The following is a 19,908-nucleotide window of genomic DNA, read 5'->3' on the forward strand; positions in this document are numbered from 1 at the left end:
GACAGAAACACGGAAAAAAGTACGAGGAAGCGTGTGAAGGAGCAGGCGCAGCTCCTTCCTGTGCAGGTCAAGACCCTTGGATTGCATTGAAAGAATCCTTCAAAAGCCAGGGAGGGCACAAAGTTCAGAGGCGGAGCAATCCATCCCGCCTCCTCGAGGGCAGGTGGAGAAAGACAGTGAAGGTCTGGCCCGAACCTTCCCAGCGACTTTAGGGGAACCGCACGCCTTCTGCGGCTGCAAGGACCGCAGGAGGCCCGCGCTTTCTCAGAAAGTGAAAGGAGTGGGCGGGGGGCGCGGCCGGGGCGGGGCCGGGCGGGCGTTGCCGAGGCTCCGCCCCGGGGCAGTCCCAAGCCCCGGGCGCTGAGCGTCTCCAGTCCCCGCCGCGCCGCGGGCTGGTGGGCTCGGCTGGTACTCCAGGTGTCGGGAGATGACCCTGCCCGGGCGCCCGACGGGCATGGCACGGCCACGGGGCGGAGGACCCTGCAGCCCTGGGCTGGAGCGGGCCCCGCGCCGGAGCGTCGGGGAGCTGCGCCTGCTCTTCGAGGCGCGCTGCGCCGCGGTCGCCGCCGCAGCAGCCGCAGGGGAGCCCCGGGCCCGCGGGGCCAAACGGCGTGGGGGACAAGTGCCCAACGGGCTCCCGCGGGCTGCCCCTGCCCCAGTGATCCCGCAGCTCACCGTGACAACCGAGGAGGACGTGGCCCCGGCCAGCCCCGGGCCGCCAGAGCGGGAGGGGGACTGGCTCCCGGCCGCTGGCTCGCACCTGCAGCAACCTCGCCGCCTCTCCACCTCGTCCCTCTCCTCCACCGGCTCCTCGTCGTTGCTCGAGGACTCGGAGGACGATCTACTGAGTGACAGTGAGAGCCGGAGCCGCGGCAACGTGCAGCTGGAAGCTAGCGAGGACGTGGGGCAGGTACGGGCCGCGGGGGCGGGGCCAGCGGGGGCTGCGCGCCGGGGACTCGGCTCCCCGCTGTGCTGGGACCGGCTCGCGTCCCCCGCAGAGAGTCCAAGCCTCACTGCTCGGGAGATACCTGGGGAGAGGGGGCGGAGAGGGACCCCAGGACGACCTCTGGCCTTGGCTCATTTTCGGGGGCTAGGCGGGCGATTGTGGTTGAGCGCTTGGGCGTCTAAAGGAGAGTGAGGAATACACGACCCACCGGGACGGACCAGGCGGGTCCGCGGGCATACCCGGGGAACTGTCAGGGCTGGGGAGATCAGAGCGGGGTAGCCTTGCCCCGGGAGCCCTGGGGGAGAAAGGGGCGCGTGAGCTCTTGCCTCTTTCTCCTCCCCCTCTCGGTGCCGCGGCCCCACCCCCGCCGTTGCCACGGTTTCCCTCTCCTGAGTGGGAGTGGAGCGGAGCTCCTGGCTCTGCTCCGGAGCCGCTGCCGTCTGCTCCCCGCGCGCGCACGAGACGTGGACGCGGGAAGGGAGGGGCGCGGGACTGGGAGCTCTAGAACCGAGCGGAACCCAGATCCACCTGGTGCGCCCCCCGCCTCCCCCTGGGCCTCCTGCTCCTAAGGGTGAAGAAGGTAAACTGAGGCTGACAGGAGACAGGATTTTGCTTGTTAGTCACTGCCTCTAGTAGTGTGGATGTTCCAGAGCCAGTTTAACCCTCAGCACCAGCTAGTGTGAAGTGAAGTCACGCGTGGTGTGGCCCTCCTTGGATAGTAGGGCCATCCTTCACTTCCCACCCCTGTGCTGGAGATTGAACCCAGGGTCTCAAACACTCCACCACTGAGTTTACGTCCCCAGCCCGCTTTTATTCTGAGACAGTCTCACTAAATTGCCAAGTTAGATTGGGACACAGCAGGTAGCCCATTCAAGCCTCGAACTTGCCGTCGTCCTGCTTCGGTAATCGCCCTCGTTTTAACCGTGGCCAGATGCTTAAATTAACTGCCCGTGGGCTGTGCACCGTTACTCTAGATGCATTTTACCCAGGCGTTCCTCGAGTGGCGAGAGAGACCGGGAACAGCCCGCTCTGCTTCAGTACCCTCCAGCCCTGTCCCGGCCACTTCGAGTGAGAGTAAGACGCGCGCCTGCGTTGCCTAGACACCTTGAGAAGAGCGCTAAGGTGTGGCCTGGGCCTCCTGAACCTGGCATCCCCACACACTGGGATCGGACCAAGGGAGGGAGGCTGTGTAACTACTCGAAGTACGGCTGTGACTCAGAGACTTAACAATACCCAGAGAGGGGGGTGACACACAAGAGAAAGAGGGGAGCTCACAGCAAGGCTGTCGTCTCTCCTCCAGCTTCCTGTAGCCAGGTGTAGGTGCGGGGGCTCAGTCACGAGTCCGCTGCGCCCCTCGCCCTGACATGCCAGCGTACCCTTGGCGGGGTGGGCGTTCTTGAAGGGACTCTAGCCGGGGTACTGAGGCGAAGGCGAGCGGTGGGAGGACCTCTGAAGAGCCTGAGCCGTAGATCGGCCACTCCCCTGCTCAAATCTCTGACACCTGAGAGGCGGGCCCCAGGGAAGGGCGCGACCGGTGAGCTGGGAGGACCCGGACTGGGACGCAGGCACACCCGCTTTCCTGTTCCGCTGAGGACCCGTCTAAGTACTCAGGGAGAGGCTGAGCTGAGGAGGACCCGAAGTCCAAATCTGGGTGCAGTGTAGGTAGCCCCAGCAGGGGTCAGGACGTCGAGAACAAGCGGAAGTTAGCCATCCCTGGCCAGTCTTCCCCGTCCTTCCCCACCCTTCGTGTCTCCGGGAGCCTCCGGGAGCAGCTCCAGATGGCCTCGCAGGGCCTTTTCAAACTCCCAGGCTGTGTCTTCCAGGCCTTCCCAACCCCCAGCCCGCCGGGGCCTCCCCGAAGGCAAACAGCACCGGAGCTGCAGATAAGCCTGGAGCTGTTGACAGAGGCTGCCTGCGTCTGCGTGGAAGGGCCGGGAGCGGACTTTGCCTCACAGCAGGCTCCACAGCGTGCCTGCCCAGGCCGCCCTTAAGGGCTTTCCCAGGCGGGTCCCCCTGACCGTTAAGGATGCACCTGGGGAAAGATATGGCGGCCGCACTCTGGGCTGCCATCTAGTCATGTTTCACACCCAACTCGAGGCCCTGGAAGGATCTGCCTGCCTCAGCCAGGCTCTCTGACCTTCCCTTCTACTTCCCAGAGCTTGTCTAGCCTGCTCAGATAGGGCATGTAGGACTGGGCAGCTTCGCTCCCTCCAGTGGCCTTTTCTCTGATGGAAGGAGAAGTCAGGAACAGGAAAACTGACTTCTCCAGGGGAGAAGCTGGAGACCTACTCCAACGGCAGATGCCCAGATGCCGTGACTCCGAGGCTTTGGCTGTCTCCTCAGACAATCGTGGAGGTGACCCCAAGCAGAGGAGAGGGCGTTTGGTTCTTAAGTGGTTTTATTCTCTCAATAACTCAGGCTAGGTAAGGAGGCCTGGATGCTGTCCCCTCCTGGACTCAGAACCCCCACACATCATTTTCCACTAATTATAGAGTGGAATTTAGGTTAACAGACTTCCTTTTTAAAAAGCAAATGCCCATGGGAAGGTGAAGTCGTGGGTCACTTATACCTTAGTGTAAATCATTTTGTAAATTTAAATTGATTGCTCTCCCCACCATCACCACAGGGAGTGCTAGTTTGATAGGACAATTGGAACATGAGGAGGGGGTGGGGCTGGCAGGAGTTCAACCAGGATTGGCGGCTCTGTAGAGCAGTGGTTCTCAACCTTCCTAATGCTTTGATCCTTCAATACAGTTCTTCGCGTGGTGGTGACCCCGGCCATAAAATGATTTCCATTGCTACTTCATAACTCGAATCTTGCTGCCATTATGAACTGTAACATAAATATCTGTTTTCCAATTGTCTTGGGCAACCTCTGTGAAAGGTTCGTTCGTCCCCCAAAGGGGTCGGGACCCACAGGTTTCCACCCTCTGTTATAGGAGCAGGAAGCTGGATGGAAACTAAAGACAGAGTGAAGGATGTAGTCTGGCAGGAAATCAATCTGGGTTGATGGGAGGAGCAGACATCCCCAAGGCTTCCAAACAGAGCCTAGCCAAGGGAGGGTCTAAGGGTAGGACACAGCAAGTCCCTGCCTATAGAGAAACACTTTCTGCTCATCTGTGGGGGTGAGAAATTATCAGAGGGCCTTCCTGTGTCATCGGGGAGTCCTGGACACAAAACTACCTGGCCTTTGCACCAAAGGTGGCCTACGGCTGTGGCTGTATGTTGGTTGGTAGAAGCAGCCTCTGCATGGAGGGAGGGCTGGGATATATCTTCCCTGCTGTTGTTTATGAGCCAAACCCCTCACTCACCCACCAACCCGAGAACGGTTCTCTAGCAGGCTCTCTGGATACATTTGTTTGTGAGTGCGTTATGTTCCCTGCAGAAGGAATCGCTCTTAAGAGGGAAGACGGCAGTGAGCTGGTTTCCACAGCTCTTACCTCAACTGGTTCCATGGTTCACCATATCCGGTGGCAGCTGGGGGACTGAGCTGAGATAATGGAGCTGGGAGGCCTTTGCTACCTGCAGAGTTAGGATCTGCTTGCTGTTTGCTTATGTGAGACCCACAAAACCAAGGCAGGGAAGAGACAAGCTGATACTGTTACTGTACATTAACCCATCAGCCAAGTAGTAGTATATACATTTTTAAAAGATCCATCTTAAATGTTTCTCGGGCTGGCCTCAAACTTCTAGGTTCACGCCATTTTCCATTTTCAGCCTCCCAGGTAGCCAGGACCACAGACATATGCCACCATGTCCAGTCTACCCATTTCTACCAGGCCCCTCTCCACCTGCAAACCCCTTCACTGAAACCACAGGACCCCAAAGGAAGGCTGGTGCAGTTTCCCCACACAGCCTGGCTGGTCCTGGATCTCACTCTGTAGACCAAGCTAGCCTTGAACTCAAAGATCCACCTCCCTTTGCCTCCAGATTAAAGGTGTGTACCACCACCGCCCGGCTTCCCCCAGAGTTTTGTTAGGCATCTCAAACCACCTGAGCCCTTCGCCATCCTTAAACTCATCCTTTGGATGAAGGCGGTAGCGGGAGGCCCTCAGATCCATCCAAACCTTCACGACACCCTGTAACTGTTTCATCGTGTGAGAGTGTCCTGTCACGTGTATCCCATTTGACCCCCAGAAGGAAACTGCTAGAATGATTGGACCATGGTGAGGAAGCTGGGTTGAGGAAGCAGGTCATGAGGATGCTAACTTCTCTGAGTACTAATTTCCGCGTGTAATGGTACTAATAGCAGCTCAGATTCTTGCTGTGTATGGGCATCGTGATCATGATTCTCAAGTTGGGTGTGAAAGAAGAGTTTTAGGGTGCTTCTGCTAAATATGCATGCTACATACATCACCTTCCTGGAATTTTACTTGAGGATTTGGGAGGAAGGGAGTTTTATAATAAAACTTGGATCTATTATGCAGCAAAATGCAAAGCTTGTATGTATTTAAAGATTTATAAAAGAAGTTTTGAAAGATGTCATGTTTTTAGTGGGCTGCTTCTGGCTACACCCCCAGATCCCTGGGGATTGGACATGTGATCACGCCCTAGCGTGCCATGTTGGGAAAGGGGGAGCAGTGAAGGCTGTGGGAGGATGAGAAGGTGCCTGGTGTGCAGTAGGCAGTCAGTAAATGGCTCGTGTTAGGGCAGCCGCTACATCCTCCCGGAGGAAACAGACCCACACGGATGGCAGCGCTGCTTGAACACACCGAGCAAAGCCAGGACTGGAAGCGGCTGCTCGCTCCCAACCCAGTGCTCTGTCACCATTCCCACCTCTTCCTCGGCAGTAAACTACCTCCTCGTTTCTTAGCACCCCCCTTTGGCAAGGAGGCTGGTTCCTGGGTTCTAGTGTTTCCTGTACAAGACAAGCATCTGTGGGACAAGGCTTCAGACAAGACACATACATGAGCAAATCCTTGCCCATCAAACAGCAGGTGCAGGACTGCTGAGCTTGGGATAGGAGGTGGAAAGGGCCAGGGTGTGTGGTGCTTTCAGGACTGAGCGGAAGCCCGAGTAATGGCCTCGAGGCCAGAGACAGCACACCTGCAAATACCTACACATACCTGCAGTTTTATCTAAGAGGAGAGCCCTTCTTCAGCTTTGCATTTCATTCTCAGGCCTTAGGGTTTTCCATCCAGATCACAACCAAGGATGACTTGAGCTTTTGACTTTCTTAGCTAGTAAGAAGTGCATGGGATTCTGGGCAGCTAGGTGGTCTTAGGGAGTCTCGAGGTCTTTCATAAACCTTGGCAGGCTGTCCTCTCTTCCCTGGTCCTATGTAAAGGGTTGATTGTGATTGGTCGGCCTCCCTAAGTGAGAGAATTAGGTCCCAAGTGAGTAAATTCAGTATCTAAATTTGGCCTGATTCTCTCCATGCCGAGGAATCAGATAAGGAGGGTCAAACTCAAGCCTCACTGGTTACAACAGTTCAGAAAGAGTAATTGTCTCCCCATTCCACAGATGGGAAAAACCCAATACACAGAAGCATTTTTCTCAGGCCTCCTGAGGTCTTGGTAGAAATGCAGATGTTTAGTTCCAACCCTGGCTGACTCCGGATGTCCCTATGGGAGACCTCAGACTCAGCATCAAGGGTGGCCTTCAAGTGGTTCTGATAGCCACAAAGTTCAGAAACCTTACAGAAGAATTAAGTAACCTGCCCACTCAGTGGCAGAGCTGTGTTCAGCCCTAAGTCTTCTGCTGCTAAATCTCAGGCTCCTTTCAGACTTTTTGAGAAGCTAGAATGACCTTCCCCCTGCCATACTGGCTGACAACGCATTTTCTTTGGGTAGATGGCTAAGTGAGTGAGTAGTGAAGGCTTGAATGCCGCTAGTGGGGTGGTCAGGTTGGACTACTGCACTAGCGGGGGAGGCTTACACGGTAGAGAGATGCTGACCTACCTGCGCTTATTGCTTTCAGAAAAGCCACTGGCAGAAGATCCGTACCATGGTCAACCTGCCTGTCATGAGTCCTTTCAAAAAACGCTACTCTTGGGTGCAGTTAGCGGGGCACACAGGTGAGCGTCAGTGCGGGCGGGTGAGGTTGTTGTGACAGGAAGGAGCTGGGCAGTTCTAACTGGAGCCCTTCTGCAGGGAGTTTCAAAGCTGCGGGCACCAGCGGCCTGATATTGAAGCGCAGCTCGGAGCCAGAACACTACTGCCTGGTGCGGCTGATGGCCGATGTGCTGCGCGGCTGTGTCCCCGCCTTCCATGGTGTAGTGGAGCGGGACGGTGAAAGCTACTTGCAGTTACAGGACCTGCTGGATGGCTTTGATGGCCCTTGCGTGCTTGACTGCAAGATGGGTGTCAGGTTTGTGTCCCCTCTCTTGGTCAGGCAGAATCAGTGAGGGAACCAAGGAACTGGGCTAAAAGCTCACATGGGGGTCCTTCATGCTCTGGCCCCGACCTGCACCTCACAGAACTTACCTGGAGGAGGAGCTGACCAAAGCTCGCGAGAGGCCCAAGCTGCGGAAGGACATGTACAAGAAGATGCTGGCGGTGGACCCTGAGGCACCTACTGAGGAAGAGCATGCGCAGCGCGCTGTCACCAAACCGCGCTACATGCAATGGCGCGAAGGCATTAGCTCCAGCACCACGCTCGGCTTCCGCATCGAGGGCATCAAGGTGGGTCAAGCTTCCTTGGCTTTGCAAGGCTTTTCTGACCTCTTGCCTCAACTGCCACCAGGAGACGCCCTCTGGTCGCCATCCTCTTGGTCCCCAGAGGTTAAAGCCCCAGGGAGGTACCACTGCCCTTTGCATGATCCTTTCTCCCCCCAGATGGGTCCGGGTCCCTGATACTCCTTGCCCACCTCCTTCAGAAAGCCGACGGATCTTGCAGCACTGATTTCAAAACTACACGAAGCCGAGAGCAGGTGACTCGTGTCTTTGAGGAGTTCATGCAAGGAGATGCCGAAGTGCTGGTGAGAGGAGGTTCCTAGAACCCTGAGGTTTGGGCATACCTGTTTACAAGAGTGCCTCTAGGTCACTCTTTCTAACGTCCTTACCTATGCCACCCCCAGGGGTCGCACTTCCCTCGTTGTACCGTAATTGTTTGACCTCTGCTCCTGGGATGGGTGGTGTCTCCCTCCCCACAGCGTTTGTCAAGCAGAAATGCCTCTCACTGACAGTAGAGCCTCCCTTGGTGCGAGATTAATTTGTCCACACTAACCCTTCCAGAGGAGGTATCTGAACCGCCTGCAACAGATCCGGGACACGCTGGAGATCTCAGATTTCTTTCGAAGGCATGAGGTAAGAGGTGGATGGGCTGGGGGCTGGCTTTGTGCTTTGTGAAAGAGAGAACGGGAAGGGGGGGCTCTCTGGGAGAAGCAGGTGGCCTGACTGCCATGGGGGGGCCGGCAGGTGATTGGCAGCTCACTCCTCTTCGTGCATGATCACTGTCATCGTGCTGGCGTATGGCTCATCGATTTTGGCAAGACCACACCCCTCCCCGATGGCCAGATCCTGGATCATCGGAGACCCTGGGAGGAGGGCAACCGTGAGGACGGCTATTTGCTGGGGCTGGACAATCTCATTGGCATCTTGGCCAGCATGGCTGAGAGATGAGGCTGGGCCCATGTCCCCACCCGCCACTTGGGCCGGCTGGTCAGACAGATGTGGACAGGTGGCTGCATCCCCACCATGCATGCCGGCAACAGACTGGAACCCCGCTGGGCGGGCAGTTCACATGGTCCTGCAGGACCAGGTGCCATCCACTAAGGGGGTATACTACCAATACCAGGAGTTGGCCTCCACACAGGCCTGTGTCCCCGAGACGAGTGACACTGGTTTACAGGAGGGGAAGGAAACAATGGGCTTCTCCCTCAGCCCAGCTCAAGTGGCGTTGCACCTCCCTAGAGGGGCCAGACCCAGAATTTTATTTCACAGGTGTACAGACTTACTGGTTTACCCTCCTATGCTACAGTGGGCACCCTTCCTAATAAAACTCAAAGACACAGCTTCTGTGACTCAGGCCTCATCCCCTTCACCTCTGGTCCTCTCTTCCTTAGTTCCAGACTCAAGTCCACTCAGAACTGAAGAATGAGAAGGGTTTGTTGATGTTTTGTTTTTTTTAATTAGTATTAGAAACATTTGTAGTTAGCATGCAGGGATGGGCCAGATGAAAGATACTTATGGGGAGAGCACAGTCTGGGATCCCCAACTGAGTTCTGCAGTGGACGGGTGGGTGGCCTCTGGTTCCAAAGACTGAGAATGGCCAGGCCCTTCCCTAAGAGGGTTTGGACTGGTTTCCAGTGTGGAAAGGTCAGGCCCCCAGGACAGCCCGGAAACATGCCTGAACACACAGCGCAAACTGTAGGGGGCAGAGGCTACTGGACTAACAAGTCATCTAGGTGCCTCGAAAAGAATGCAAGGAGGAGCCATTGCTGAAGTCAACACCTAAATCTTCACCCTTGGGGCCCCTTGGGGTCCAAGAGCCATAGGTAGGGTTCCAAAGGTTCTGAGGTTGGAGACATCTGGATTTGAGGGCCTTGAGGCCAGAGGGCAGCCATGAGCCAAGGAGGCCTCCTCCCCAGCTTTTCAAGTTCTCTGAACTCAGCTGCAGGGCCTGTGGGGATCTAAGACCCTCCAACGACCTGTTCCCCAGGTCAGAGGCCCCTTCCTCCTCTAGAATGGGCCCTGGTTCCACCGGCAGGGGTGAATTCAGCACATCAGGGTCCTATAATGGGAGAGTCAGGGAACAGGCTTTCTTCCGGTCCTACAGAACCAGGATAGTTAGCGGGGATCAAAAGGACACGCGAGAGTGGGGGAGGGGCAGAGGCACACCTGAGTGCAGTATTGAAGGCGCTCCAAGATGCTGGCGAAGTCAGGGCGGAGCTCAGGTTGGTGCTGCCAGCACTGGGTCATGATTCTGTACCTAGGGAGGGGCAGGAGTTCATGCCTCCCAAAGCCTTGAGGGACCTCCCTCCCTGGGTAGCGTTGTTAACTCACACTGGCCCAGGGCAGTTCCTAGGAGGGTCCATCCGGTTCCCTGTGACGATGAAGTCTAGGACCTCCTGGTTGGTGTGCCCAGGGTAGGGCATATAACCCAGTGAGAAGATCTCCCAGAGCAGGACCCCAAAAGACCTGTGCCACAGGTGGGAGGAACAAACGAGACCCATCAACTACAGCCTCCTCTTGAGGTGGCCCAAAAGGGTAGGATTAGCCTCAGGACAGAGGAGGGGATCACAGGGGAGTCATGCTGTCACCAGGAGTCTGTCTTGGATGTGAAAATGCCCTCCAGGAGAGCTTCTGGGGGCATCCATTTGACAGGGAGCAAGGCCCGGCCCCCCTTGCGGTAATAACTGGCCCTGTAGGAAGGAGAGAGAATGTGATGTTTTCCAAATGCTGTCCGGTGAGTCTCCTTGGAGCAGCAGCGTTCCCACCTCCCCAGTTCCTGCTCACCGGTAGATATCTCTTGCCATCCCAAAATCTCCGATCTTAGCCACTCTGCTGGGTCCAGTGCAGCTCAGTAGACAGTTCCGGGCGGCAATGTCTCTGTAGAACAGACAACGTAATCACTGTGAGAACACAGTTGCTCTGGCTCTTCCTGATCTGTTTTTTTTAAAAGTTGTCTATGGGGGACCTTCTTTGAGGGGACAAGTGGGGCTGAGGGCCTCCTGAGTCAGGATTGCTTCCAACCTGTGGATGAAGTGGTTTTCTTCCAGGTAGTGGCAGCCCTGGGCTATATCCTGGGCCAGCTGCAACAGATCCTGCATGGCCAGAGGTGATGGCTGGCCCTGGATTGGGCAGAAGGTACCTAAGTTGATCCTGGCCTTAGGACAAATGGTCAAGGTCTTGGAAGGGTCTTACCCTGTGTGCTCTGCTGTGTCTCAGAAAACTCTTCATGTCCCCGCCAGACATCAGCTCCAGCAGAATGAGGCGAGGGGCAGCCTGGAAGCTGAGCCCCACACAACGAACGATGTTCTGATGGCTGAACTTGCTGGGTGGGAGTGGTGCACATACCCCATCACCCGTGGGGAGACAAGCACGCTCTAGACCCCACTAAACTACAGAAGACCTCCGTGCCCTAGAACGCTGCCTCTCAGCCCTAAAGAGAGGAGGGGCCATCCCTGCAGGCAGGTCCTGCCTCCCACCACACCCTCCTGCCTGCCCTCAGGGGCACCTGATGATGAGAGCCTCCATGAGAAAGTCTAGCTCGTCCTGTCGGGAGCAGAGCTCTGGCAGTGTCTGGGAAGGGAAAGAAGAACACCCAGCTTTGGCTGGGTGCTTTAGGAGGGTGATAAGCAAAGGCTATCCTCCAGTCTGTCCCTTCATGTTCACCCCAACCGGAGACCCTACCGCTTCTCACCTTGATAGCCACCTGCAGAGGGCTGGAGTCCCCAGGAAGGCCAATGACTAGGCCCTCATACACCTCCCCAAAGGCACCATGGCCAAGGGCTCTACAAGAAAATAAGTTGGAAGGGGCAGAAGAGGGGCAGGTGGGACCTGAGTCTGTGCTAATGGGGTGAGGCCTCTCCTTGTGCTGGTGCCGCGCCTCCTGGGAAAAGGCAACCATGTTCCCGGGTCTCTGCACCCCAGAACTGGGGCAAAAGCTGACCCTCTCACATGTTACTCTGCTTATTGGAGCTTGTGGAGTTTCCATCTCTGTATTAGGGGTGTGCGTTGTGTGCTCAGTGGGGTTGGTTCATAAAGCACCATGACAGGAGGAAGGACAGGGGTTCAGGGAGCACGTGAGAGGACTCACCTGAGAAGAGTGACATTGCCTGGGGAAACTTCCGTTAGCCCTGGGGGCAGAGGCCAGGGCTGGGCAGGGCTGAGCCCCACCTGACAGTAATAGGGGTTGGGAGCTGTCCTGATGGCAGAGGTGCGGAGCTTGGTCAGCTCCAGCTCAGGGCCTGGCAGCCTGGGCCCCCACAGGTTCTGCCACTTCCTCTGGTTCACTAGGGGTGAGAAGGACAGAAGGACATTCTCTGCCTGCACCCATTAGGCCCACTCTGCCTCCCCGTACCCAGAACACCTTTCTAAATTAAGTCCTTTCAAATACATATTTCCCCATGACTCCCCAGCTTCTACTCCAAGTCTAGGGGAATCTACCATTGTTTTGTGGGAGTAAGGCCCTGAAGTCAGCTACACTTGCCCTGGAACCACAAAGATTATCACAGCCTAGAAGCCTAGAGAGGAGGGTCAGCCTGCAGCAGTCATGCCTGCGAGATGTGCCTACCTAGAATGAGGACTCCACACATCAGAAGGAGACTCAGTGTCAAGGCTGCCACCAGAGCTCCCATCAGAATCAGAGGGCTTGCAGTGGTTGGCAGATCTAGGGAGAAAGAAAGTCATCTCCAGCAGGCAGCAGGAGGCTCCACTGACCTCTGCCCTCAAGTATTTTTCTTATTTGTTTTGTGGGGTTTTTGTTGGTTTCTGAGACAGGGTCTCCCAGTGTGGTGCAGGATAGCCTCACAGTCTCCTGCTTCAGCCTACCCACTGCTGGGATTACAGATGTGTGCTACCTTATCTGGGTACCCTTAAATCTCACCCCTACTTCAAGACTCAGCTCAGTGTTTACTCTTCCGTGATGCCACCCACCGAGACAAAGGCAACTCTCCCTCCTGAGAATCCCTTAACTATTTGATACCTTCCATAGCAACTGCCATTTTTAGATACAGATCTATATCTAAATATCCATCTTGCCTCCCACACTGGCCTACATGTCCTTGACAGTGGAGTGTGCCCTGATGCGTTTCCAATCCTCTACCTGGAACTCCATAGAGTGCCTGGCACACAACAGGCCTTTACACTGTCTTTCCCAGTGCCCTGCTCCTACCAGCCTGTGTGTGACCCAGCAGTCAGACTGAGGGCAAAGACAAGACGTACCCATGCAAGTGACATTATCCGCAGCCAGCTCCATGCCCTCTGGGCATATGCATTCAGTCACCTGGAGCTCTGCCTGCCACTGGCAGTCTTTGGAAGTGCAGTGACTGCAGTTGGGGTGCTTTCGGATTTCCACCTCTCCATGGCCCTCTGTGACTGTGAGGGAAAGGTGAGATATGGCGGGGTGGGAGATGGGGATCAGCACGGGCCTGTGCGGACTTTCCAGCCACTGGGTTAATTCTAGCTTAGGAGTTTAGGGTAGCAGCAGTACCAACCACACCCACACAACACACAGGGCGAGGACAGAGCCTGGGGACTTATTTTTTCTTCCATTGATTTTATTCAGAGGCAGAGAGAGGCATGCATGCACATGCTTACGGAAGTCAGAGTTCGGTTTTTTCCTTTCACTGTGGATTTGGAGCAACAAACTCAGATTATCAGGCTGAAGAGGTTTTACCTCCTGAGCCATCTTGGTGGCCCTGCCCAGGGGACCTCAGTCAAGCCTGTATATTACACTTTGTTGAGGCTTGAGGCATCTGGAGAGAATTCACAGCAAGGATACTTGACTAGCAGTTGAAGATACCTGTACTAACGCCACAGCTCACAGATGTTCTCAAATGTTCCTGCGCCATTTAAGAACTGGGAATCTCAGCTCAGCGCAGATGGCACCTATGGTTGTGGGGCCAGGGATCAAGGGGATGGCTGGCCAGGCTGAGAGGCAGGAGGCTGGGGCAAATACCTGCCAAAGGCTGCAGGTAGAGCTCGCTGCTGGGGTGTACAAAGGATACGCCATCTTCCCCATCAGCCCAGAGGATGTCAGACTCTGAGGTGTCGCCACCTTGAAATTGAGAGTGATAGTGGTTTAGCTATGAAAAGGGGGAGAGGGTGGAGGAGGAGCACACAGCTGCCTCTCTTGCAGTTGGGAAGCTGGTTTAGGAAGAGCAGGAGAGCTATGATCGCCCACTGTAAATCCTGTATGGCCTTCTCTACAATGGCATTGCCTTACAGGTACCGAGGGGCTAGAGAAGCAGGGACTGGCTGTTCTACTGAAACCTAAAGACAGGCATAGCCTGGCTCGGATACCCTTTGTCTGTCTGAGCCCCTCCAGCCCCACATACTCACTGAGTTCAACCCACAAACTCCATTTCTGTGTGAACAAAGAGATGTGTCATAAAGTATTTATGAAGAGTCCAGTCCTGATAGATCAGGGGTTCCACTTCTTTACATCAATGTCCCCAAACTCTGGACCATTAGGACCAATTAAAAGAGATGCTCAGCACCCTCCCCTGGAGTCATAGATTCTGGAGACTGGCCATGCATTTCTCTTAAAAATAACCAAAGTAATTAATTTCTAATTAAAAAATAAAATTTGTATATTTATTGTACCCTATATGATATTTTGAGATATGCATGCATTGCGCAATCACTTACGCCAATCAACATATGTACTGTTGATAGTAAGAACATCTCACATCTACTCTCTTAGCCATTTTGTTATTGAGACTAGGGATGTAGCCTAGTGGTAGAGCCCTTCCCTGGCATGCCCATGGCACTGGGTTTGACCCAGAGGCTGGGTTTTATCCCCTACACTGACAGAACCAAAAACTTTGTTATTAATTGTGGTCTCCATATTGAACTAAAGATAACTTAAATTGGCTCATTCTATCTAATTAAATTCCTTTCTAGCGTTTGACCGATGTCTCCCCTGCTTCCAACCAGGCATTTGCATTTCTAACAACTCTTGTGGTGACGCGAGTACTGACATCTTTGCCCTCCCCCTTCCCAGCTCAGCTTGCTCACAAGGCGGGCCCTAAATTCCTTTGATTTTGGCAGAGTAAGGACTGGTTCGGTTTGCAGCTGATTTGGGCTTTTCTTTTCTTTTTGTTTTTAAGTCAGAGTCTCGCCGTGGGTCCCTGGATGGTCTGGAACTTAAAGAGATCTGCCTGTCTCTGCTTCCCAAGCACGGGGTTCAATGACTGTAACCAAGCCTGGCTAATTTGGTGGTTTGTAAAAGGCAAAACAAAACCAGCCTGTAGCCCAGCCTCAAACTCTCTGTCCTCAAACTCTGTTGCTCTGTTGTTACTTAGCTAGAAATCCTTCCTCCTCCACTAGGCAGGCGAATGTGGCCACCAAGCCCAAGTTTGACCTCCTTTCTAAGAGCACCTACTGTGGCTTGTCACCTTGGAGAGTGGGGCGTTCCCCATCCAGCCTCTGAAAAGTTCAGGCCAGGTTCTTAGTCTCTACCCTCACGTCACCAGGACTGCCCGGCTCCCCCCCCCCCCAAGGGAGCACCTACCCCGGTAGCCGCCGCCGCCGCCGCCCGCCGAGCAAGCCCCGCCGCCGCCCCCGAAGCCTCCGGCCGCCGCCCAGCGGAGCGTGGCCCAGGCCTCCGCGCAGCCCTCGCCGCCCTCGGCCCCTTCCTGCAGTGAGCGTCCGGCCTGTGGAGAGGGGGCCCGCGACGTCCAGCCGCCTCCTCCGCCTGCGAAGCGACAGCGGGCGACTAGCAGCGGCGCACGTGGCGGCCAGCCTCTCCCCTCCGCCCCGCGCGCTCACCTGCTGCGCCCCCTCTCCCGCCGCTCCCAGGCGCCGCCGCGCGGTTCTCCAGTTTCTCCGGGGCCGCCTGAGTCCGACCACGGTCATGTCGCCTCCAGTAGGCCCTCCCGCCGCCTCCCGCCGCCACCAGCAGCGGCTCCGGTTCCCCCGCGCGCAACTACGGGGCCAGTGGCCGGTCAAGGGCCGTGTCCATGTACTGGGGGACCCCCGGGAACCCAGACACAGAGAGGAGCCCGGGACTCCAACGCCCAGCTAGGGGTCGAGGCGGCCAGCACCCGGTGCACCTACCCGGAAGATGTAGGTGGCACCCCCGCCACCCCCGCCCCCGCCGGCCCAGCGTCTCCAGCCTGGGACCCTTTCGGTCCCATCCGTTGCCGCATGCTCTCCAGTGGCCCAAGACTCTCCCAGACAGACGAGCTGGCTCTCAGGGCTCCCCTGAGTGGCACCAAGGTGGAAATCTGCGTGACCAGGGACCCCCCTGCCTCCCAATGCTGGTGTCCAGGCACCAAGGACGCCTCCGCCTGCTCTTGGCCCGGGCGCCCCTTAACCCTCGCCCCGCTTACTCCGGGACAGGCGTCCTCGCCCTGTTGCCCCACAAGGATGTACAACGGCTCCCCGCGACGAAGGAAGAAGAGCGCCGAGAGGAAGATGCCGTGCGCCCGGGACAGGTGGTTTCTGGCTCCTTTGCCGCCGGCGGCTCCGTAGGCGGAGATCCTGCGGGGAGAGGACGCGGGGTTTCGCGCCTCGGTCCTGGGCCAGGCTGCGGCGCGAGGTCGGAAACCCGCGGCTGGGAAACTTGCTAAGCGGCTTCGTGTGATCGGCTGTGAAGGGATGGGGCAGACTGGCCTTGCAGTTAGGTTCCGCGCCTATTTCAGGAGTGGTAATGGGGATGGCGGGAAAGGGTCAAGCCGCGCTTGGAGCCACTGCTGATTAGGCGGCCGTCCTGTGGATGGTAACAGGATCCCTGCTACCCGCTAGCTAACACGGGCCCTGTTGCTACACTTCTATTGAGTGACACTAGGCACGGCTGCGGAATACTTTAAGACTAAAAGTGATGGTGCTCTGGCTCCTGCTTCCCCGGACTGAAGCACCTTAGCCTAGCAGGTGACTGCCACCCTTGCCCTTGCCAGGCACTTACAGATACTGGCCGGTGTCTGGCGCCCGCCACAGCTGCACGCCTTTCAGCGGCCCGGCAGCTCCCACCGTCACCATCACGCTGCTTCCCGTGTATGCCCCGTCGCACTGTGTTTGTGTGGGCCCCCGCCTGCCGCTGGCGCCACAGGTGTTGAACACCCAAGGCCCCCGCGTGCCTAGGTGCAAGGGAGAAGGCTTGTGTCCAGGCTTAGGGTTGATGGTGAGCGAAGGAAAGGGAGGAATCGGAAGCTCACCTAGAGGATTTGGATGGGAAGCTGGCTCCTCTCTACTAGAGGTGGGGGTGACTTTCTGCCCCTGGGAACTGGAGACTAGCACCAGCAAGGGCGAGGACGTTAGAAAAGGTGCCTGGAACTCCGGGTTGGAGCAAAGAATAGTTCCTGAAAGGCGGCAGGGAGGAAGCAGCGTTACAAGAAGGTGCAGAATATGGAGAGACATAAGAGATTGATGGCTCAACAGTATCCTGCTTGCAGCCACACCCCTAATGCTACCCAGAGGGCGCACACCAGAACCTGAAGCAGCCAGAGTCCCAACCAGGTAGCCCAGGGCCCTGCAAGGTGTCTGCATATACCAGGTTCTTCATTCCAGAGTTCTCACTGAATGACTAGGGGGCTGCACCGTGCCCGGCTGTACAGCACCTCCTCCCCTTTCCTCCATTTAGATTGGTGTCCTTACAAGGCCCACCCCATTCTTAGATTTGTGAGCGCTCTGCGCTTCCCTTGCTGCATTCTAGAAGCACAGACCAGAGAGCTCTGGTTCGAGGCCGCCTTAGAAGGAACCAGTGAGACCTGGTCTGTTTCTGACGCAGCCCCAAATCTAGGTGTCTCTGGTTGGTTGGCACCCTGACCACCACAGTACTTACCGGCAGCTCCCAGCCACAGCAGCAGCCTGCAGGAGCAGCCCATCGCCCTATCCGTTGGGTCCAGCTGAGGATGTATGTAGTCTCAGAGCCACCCCCACTACCCCGCAGACCTGGAGCTGGCCTGGCTACGCCCAAATGGGAGGGGGGGGGGAGCAAGAGGAGGAAAAGGCGGGGCATGTGGGCAAGCTTCCGGGAGGAGCCTTGCTGACCTCCCACCCAGAGTCTCAGTCACTAGCCACTGTCTCATCCACAGGCCACCCTAACAATCAGGTAGGAGAAAAAAGTTGGCCGCACTCTGTTCGTCTGAGATAACAGCCTGGATGGCAGCCAGCCACATCCTAGCACTTGGCAGTGGCTTCTGTGGTTTCAGGATAGGAACAGAGCGAATGGCTTTATTAGTAGCAGTGTTAATGTGTGTGAATGCTCACACGTGGGAAGTATGCAGAACCAGGCTGGCCTTCACCTGCCTCCTGAGTGCTGGGACCAGTGGCATATGCCACAGTGCCTTGCAGGAAGTCCTCTCTAAACTGTCCCCAGTGGGGCATTGTTGCTTCTGACCACAGGACAGAACATGACTTTCTGGGCTGGTTACCCACAGTTCCACTGTCCTGTGCATAACTTGTTACTGCCATGACTGGACAAGGTGTCTGGGAACTCCAGCTGGGTAGCTCACCCTGCTACTCTAACACCTGCCAGTCAGGTGGAGAGAGTCCAGTGTTCAAGGTGATCCTTTGCTAACAAACTGAATGCCAGCCTGGGCTACAGGAGACTTCCTCTAAGAAAGCCAAACACAATTTAGAGACGTCAGGGGATCCAAGTGCTAGGACCCTAGGCAACACAGCAACACAGCCACGGTCCACACCTGTCATTCACACGCTAGGACACTTGAGTCACAAGTACCCAGTAGTTTCCACACTGAGAGGGCCACTGGAATTAAGCCTTCAGGTCGTTTTGTGCCTTGTATCTGCGAGGCCCAGCGGTGATAATCTAAGTCTGGGCAGGTCACCCAAAGGAAGTTCTTTACTTCCTCCAATCACTTGGGACTCTGGCCATCGATGAATTTCAATGGAGGCCGGAGTCTTATCTTTTGTTTAAAATGCTAATGTTAAGCCAGGTGTGGTGGCTCCTGCCTGTAATTCCAGCACACAGAAGGCTGAGCAGGGAGGACAGCTATGAGTTCCAGGCCATCCTGAGTTAGTGTAATACTTTCTCTCAAAACAAAACTCACTCTCTCTCTCTCTCTCTCTCTCTCTCTCCTCTCTCTCTCTCTCTCTCTCTCTCTCTCTCTCTCTCTCTCACACACACACACACACACACACACACACACACACACTAAAAAAAAATCAAAAACTAACCTCCCTACAAGAATAAATCTCTTGAAAAGGATCTCCTTCATCCATCTGCAAAGGAAAAGAGATAGGGATTACCTAGTACCCAGTGCTAATTTCTTTCTAATCCATGGATGTGAACTACCCAGGATGCTAAAATCCTACCACATTCATTAGCCCTGCACAAACAGTAGTCTTGTGTGTTGCCTGTTCCCCTGTCCTCTTTGGGCCTACAAGGAGGAAAGCAAGGGTTACGGGGGGCATTCCTTTGGGAGGAGGCACACTAAGTAAGAGTACCTGGATCAAGATGAGGGAGAACCATCCCAATAAATACTGGATTAAAAAAAAAATGGCCGAAGCCTATGTTTTAACACCTGAAAACTGAAGCTACATCTAGTAGTTAACTAGCAACTTGGTAGATTCTGAGCTGTGCGGTGGTGCCATTTAACAGAGGCGGGCGGATGTAAGCATGAGGCCAGCCTGGTCTACAGAGTGAGATCCAGGACAGCCAAGGCTACACAGAGAAACCCTGTCTTAAAAAAAAAAGTCAACCAACCAGCCAAACAAACAAAACGAAAACAACAACAAAAAGACCAGCGGTGTGATGAGCCACACCCACAATCCCAGTCCTTTGGAGGTAAAGCCAACCTAAACTGCATATGGAGTTCAGAGTCAACCTGAGCTATATGAGACCCCATATAAAATAAGACACAGGGCCCGCCCGTGAGGTGGGGACCAATGAAGAATATAAAATAAAGCAGGGCAGTGAAATGGTGCTTGCTGCCAAGCTGATGTCCTGACTCCCTGAGACCCACTTGGTGGAGGAGGACTCACTCTTCTTAGTGCTTCTCTGACCCTCACCCTCCAAAACACACACACACAACGAATAAAATGTAATTTAAAGTTGAAAGGCTGAGAGCAGTGATGCACACTTGTTTAAGAAAATAAGTAAAGCCGGGCAGTGGTGGCGCATGCCTTTAATCCCAGTACTCGGGAGGCAGAGGCAGGCGGATCTTTGAGTTTGAGGCCAGCCTGGTCTACAAGAGCTAGTTCCAGGACAGGAACCAAAAGCTACGGAGAAACCCTGTCTCGAAAATCAAAAAAAAAAAAAAGAAAAAAGAAAATAATAAACAAAATGAAATTAGACAATTTATGTTTTGATCTATCCTCCCAGTCATGGTCCTATTAAGGGGCTGGAGGATGGCTCAGTGGTTAAGTGCACCTGAGTTTGGTTTCCAGTAC

At 55.4% G+C, this 19,908-nt stretch overlaps 2 protein-coding genes across 2 annotated transcripts; one reads left to right on the forward strand and one right to left on the reverse strand.

Moving 5' to 3' along the window:
• The first annotated feature begins 336 nt into the window (after positions 1-336).
• Positions 337-8,899, forward strand: Itpka (inositol-trisphosphate 3-kinase A). Its single transcript, XM_075961837.1, has 7 exons — positions 337-910; positions 6,866-6,962; positions 7,039-7,255; positions 7,365-7,569; positions 7,764-7,865; positions 8,122-8,193; positions 8,305-8,899. The coding sequence occupies exons 1-7, from the start codon at positions 428-430 to the stop codon at positions 8,506-8,508; spliced, it is 1,380 nt and encodes a 459-aa protein (XP_075817952.1). The 5' UTR covers positions 337-427; the 3' UTR covers positions 8,509-8,899.
• Positions 8,900-9,032: 133 nt separating this feature from the next.
• On the reverse strand, positions 9,033-17,458 carry Ltk (leukocyte receptor tyrosine kinase). The gene is made up of 20 exons (XM_075961838.1): positions 17,339-17,458; positions 16,713-16,856; positions 16,463-16,634; positions 15,888-16,038; positions 15,613-15,759; positions 15,325-15,481; positions 15,068-15,250; positions 13,511-13,609; positions 12,775-12,927; positions 12,125-12,220; positions 11,648-11,843; positions 11,252-11,342; positions 11,066-11,130; positions 10,753-10,882; positions 10,582-10,679; positions 10,345-10,437; positions 10,149-10,250; positions 9,892-10,026; positions 9,727-9,817; positions 9,033-9,619 (listed from the first exon to the last, which is right to left on the reverse strand). The coding sequence occupies exons 1-20, from the start codon at positions 17,379-17,381 to the stop codon at positions 9,290-9,292; spliced, it is 2,676 nt and encodes an 891-aa protein (XP_075817953.1). The 5' UTR covers positions 17,382-17,458; the 3' UTR covers positions 9,033-9,289.
• Positions 17,459-19,908: the final 2,450 nt, after the last annotated feature.

The sequence above is a fragment of the Microtus pennsylvanicus genome, chromosome 2 (assembly GCF_037038515.1).
Source record: "Microtus pennsylvanicus isolate mMicPen1 chromosome 2, mMicPen1.hap1, whole genome shotgun sequence".
Lineage (NCBI taxonomy): Eukaryota > Metazoa > Chordata > Mammalia > Rodentia > Cricetidae > Microtus > Microtus pennsylvanicus.

Excerpts from the sequence above, each read along its gene's own strand:
- Ltk (XM_075961838.1), bottom strand. The coding sequence starts at position 17,381 with ATGGGCTGCTCCTGCAGGCTGCTGCTGTGGCTGGGAGCTGCCG. Across the intron at positions 10,438-10,581 it reads GAAAACCACTTCATCCACAG|AGACATTGCCGCCCGGAACT; the intron begins GTTGGAAGCAAT and ends TCTGTTCTACAG. Across the intron at positions 9,620-9,726 it reads GCCTTCAATACTGCACTCAG|GACCCTGATGTGCTGAATTC; the intron begins GTGTGCCTCTGC and ends CTCCCATTATAG.
- Itpka (XM_075961837.1), top strand. The coding sequence starts at position 428 with ATGACCCTGCCCGGGCGCCCGACGGGCATGGCACGGCCACGGGGCGGA. Across the intron at positions 911-6,865 it reads CTAGCGAGGACGTGGGGCAG|AAAAGCCACTGGCAGAAGAT; the intron begins GTACGGGCCGCG and ends TATTGCTTTCAG. Across the intron at positions 7,570-7,763 it reads TCCGCATCGAGGGCATCAAG|AAAGCCGACGGATCTTGCAG; the intron begins GTGGGTCAAGCT and ends CACCTCCTTCAG.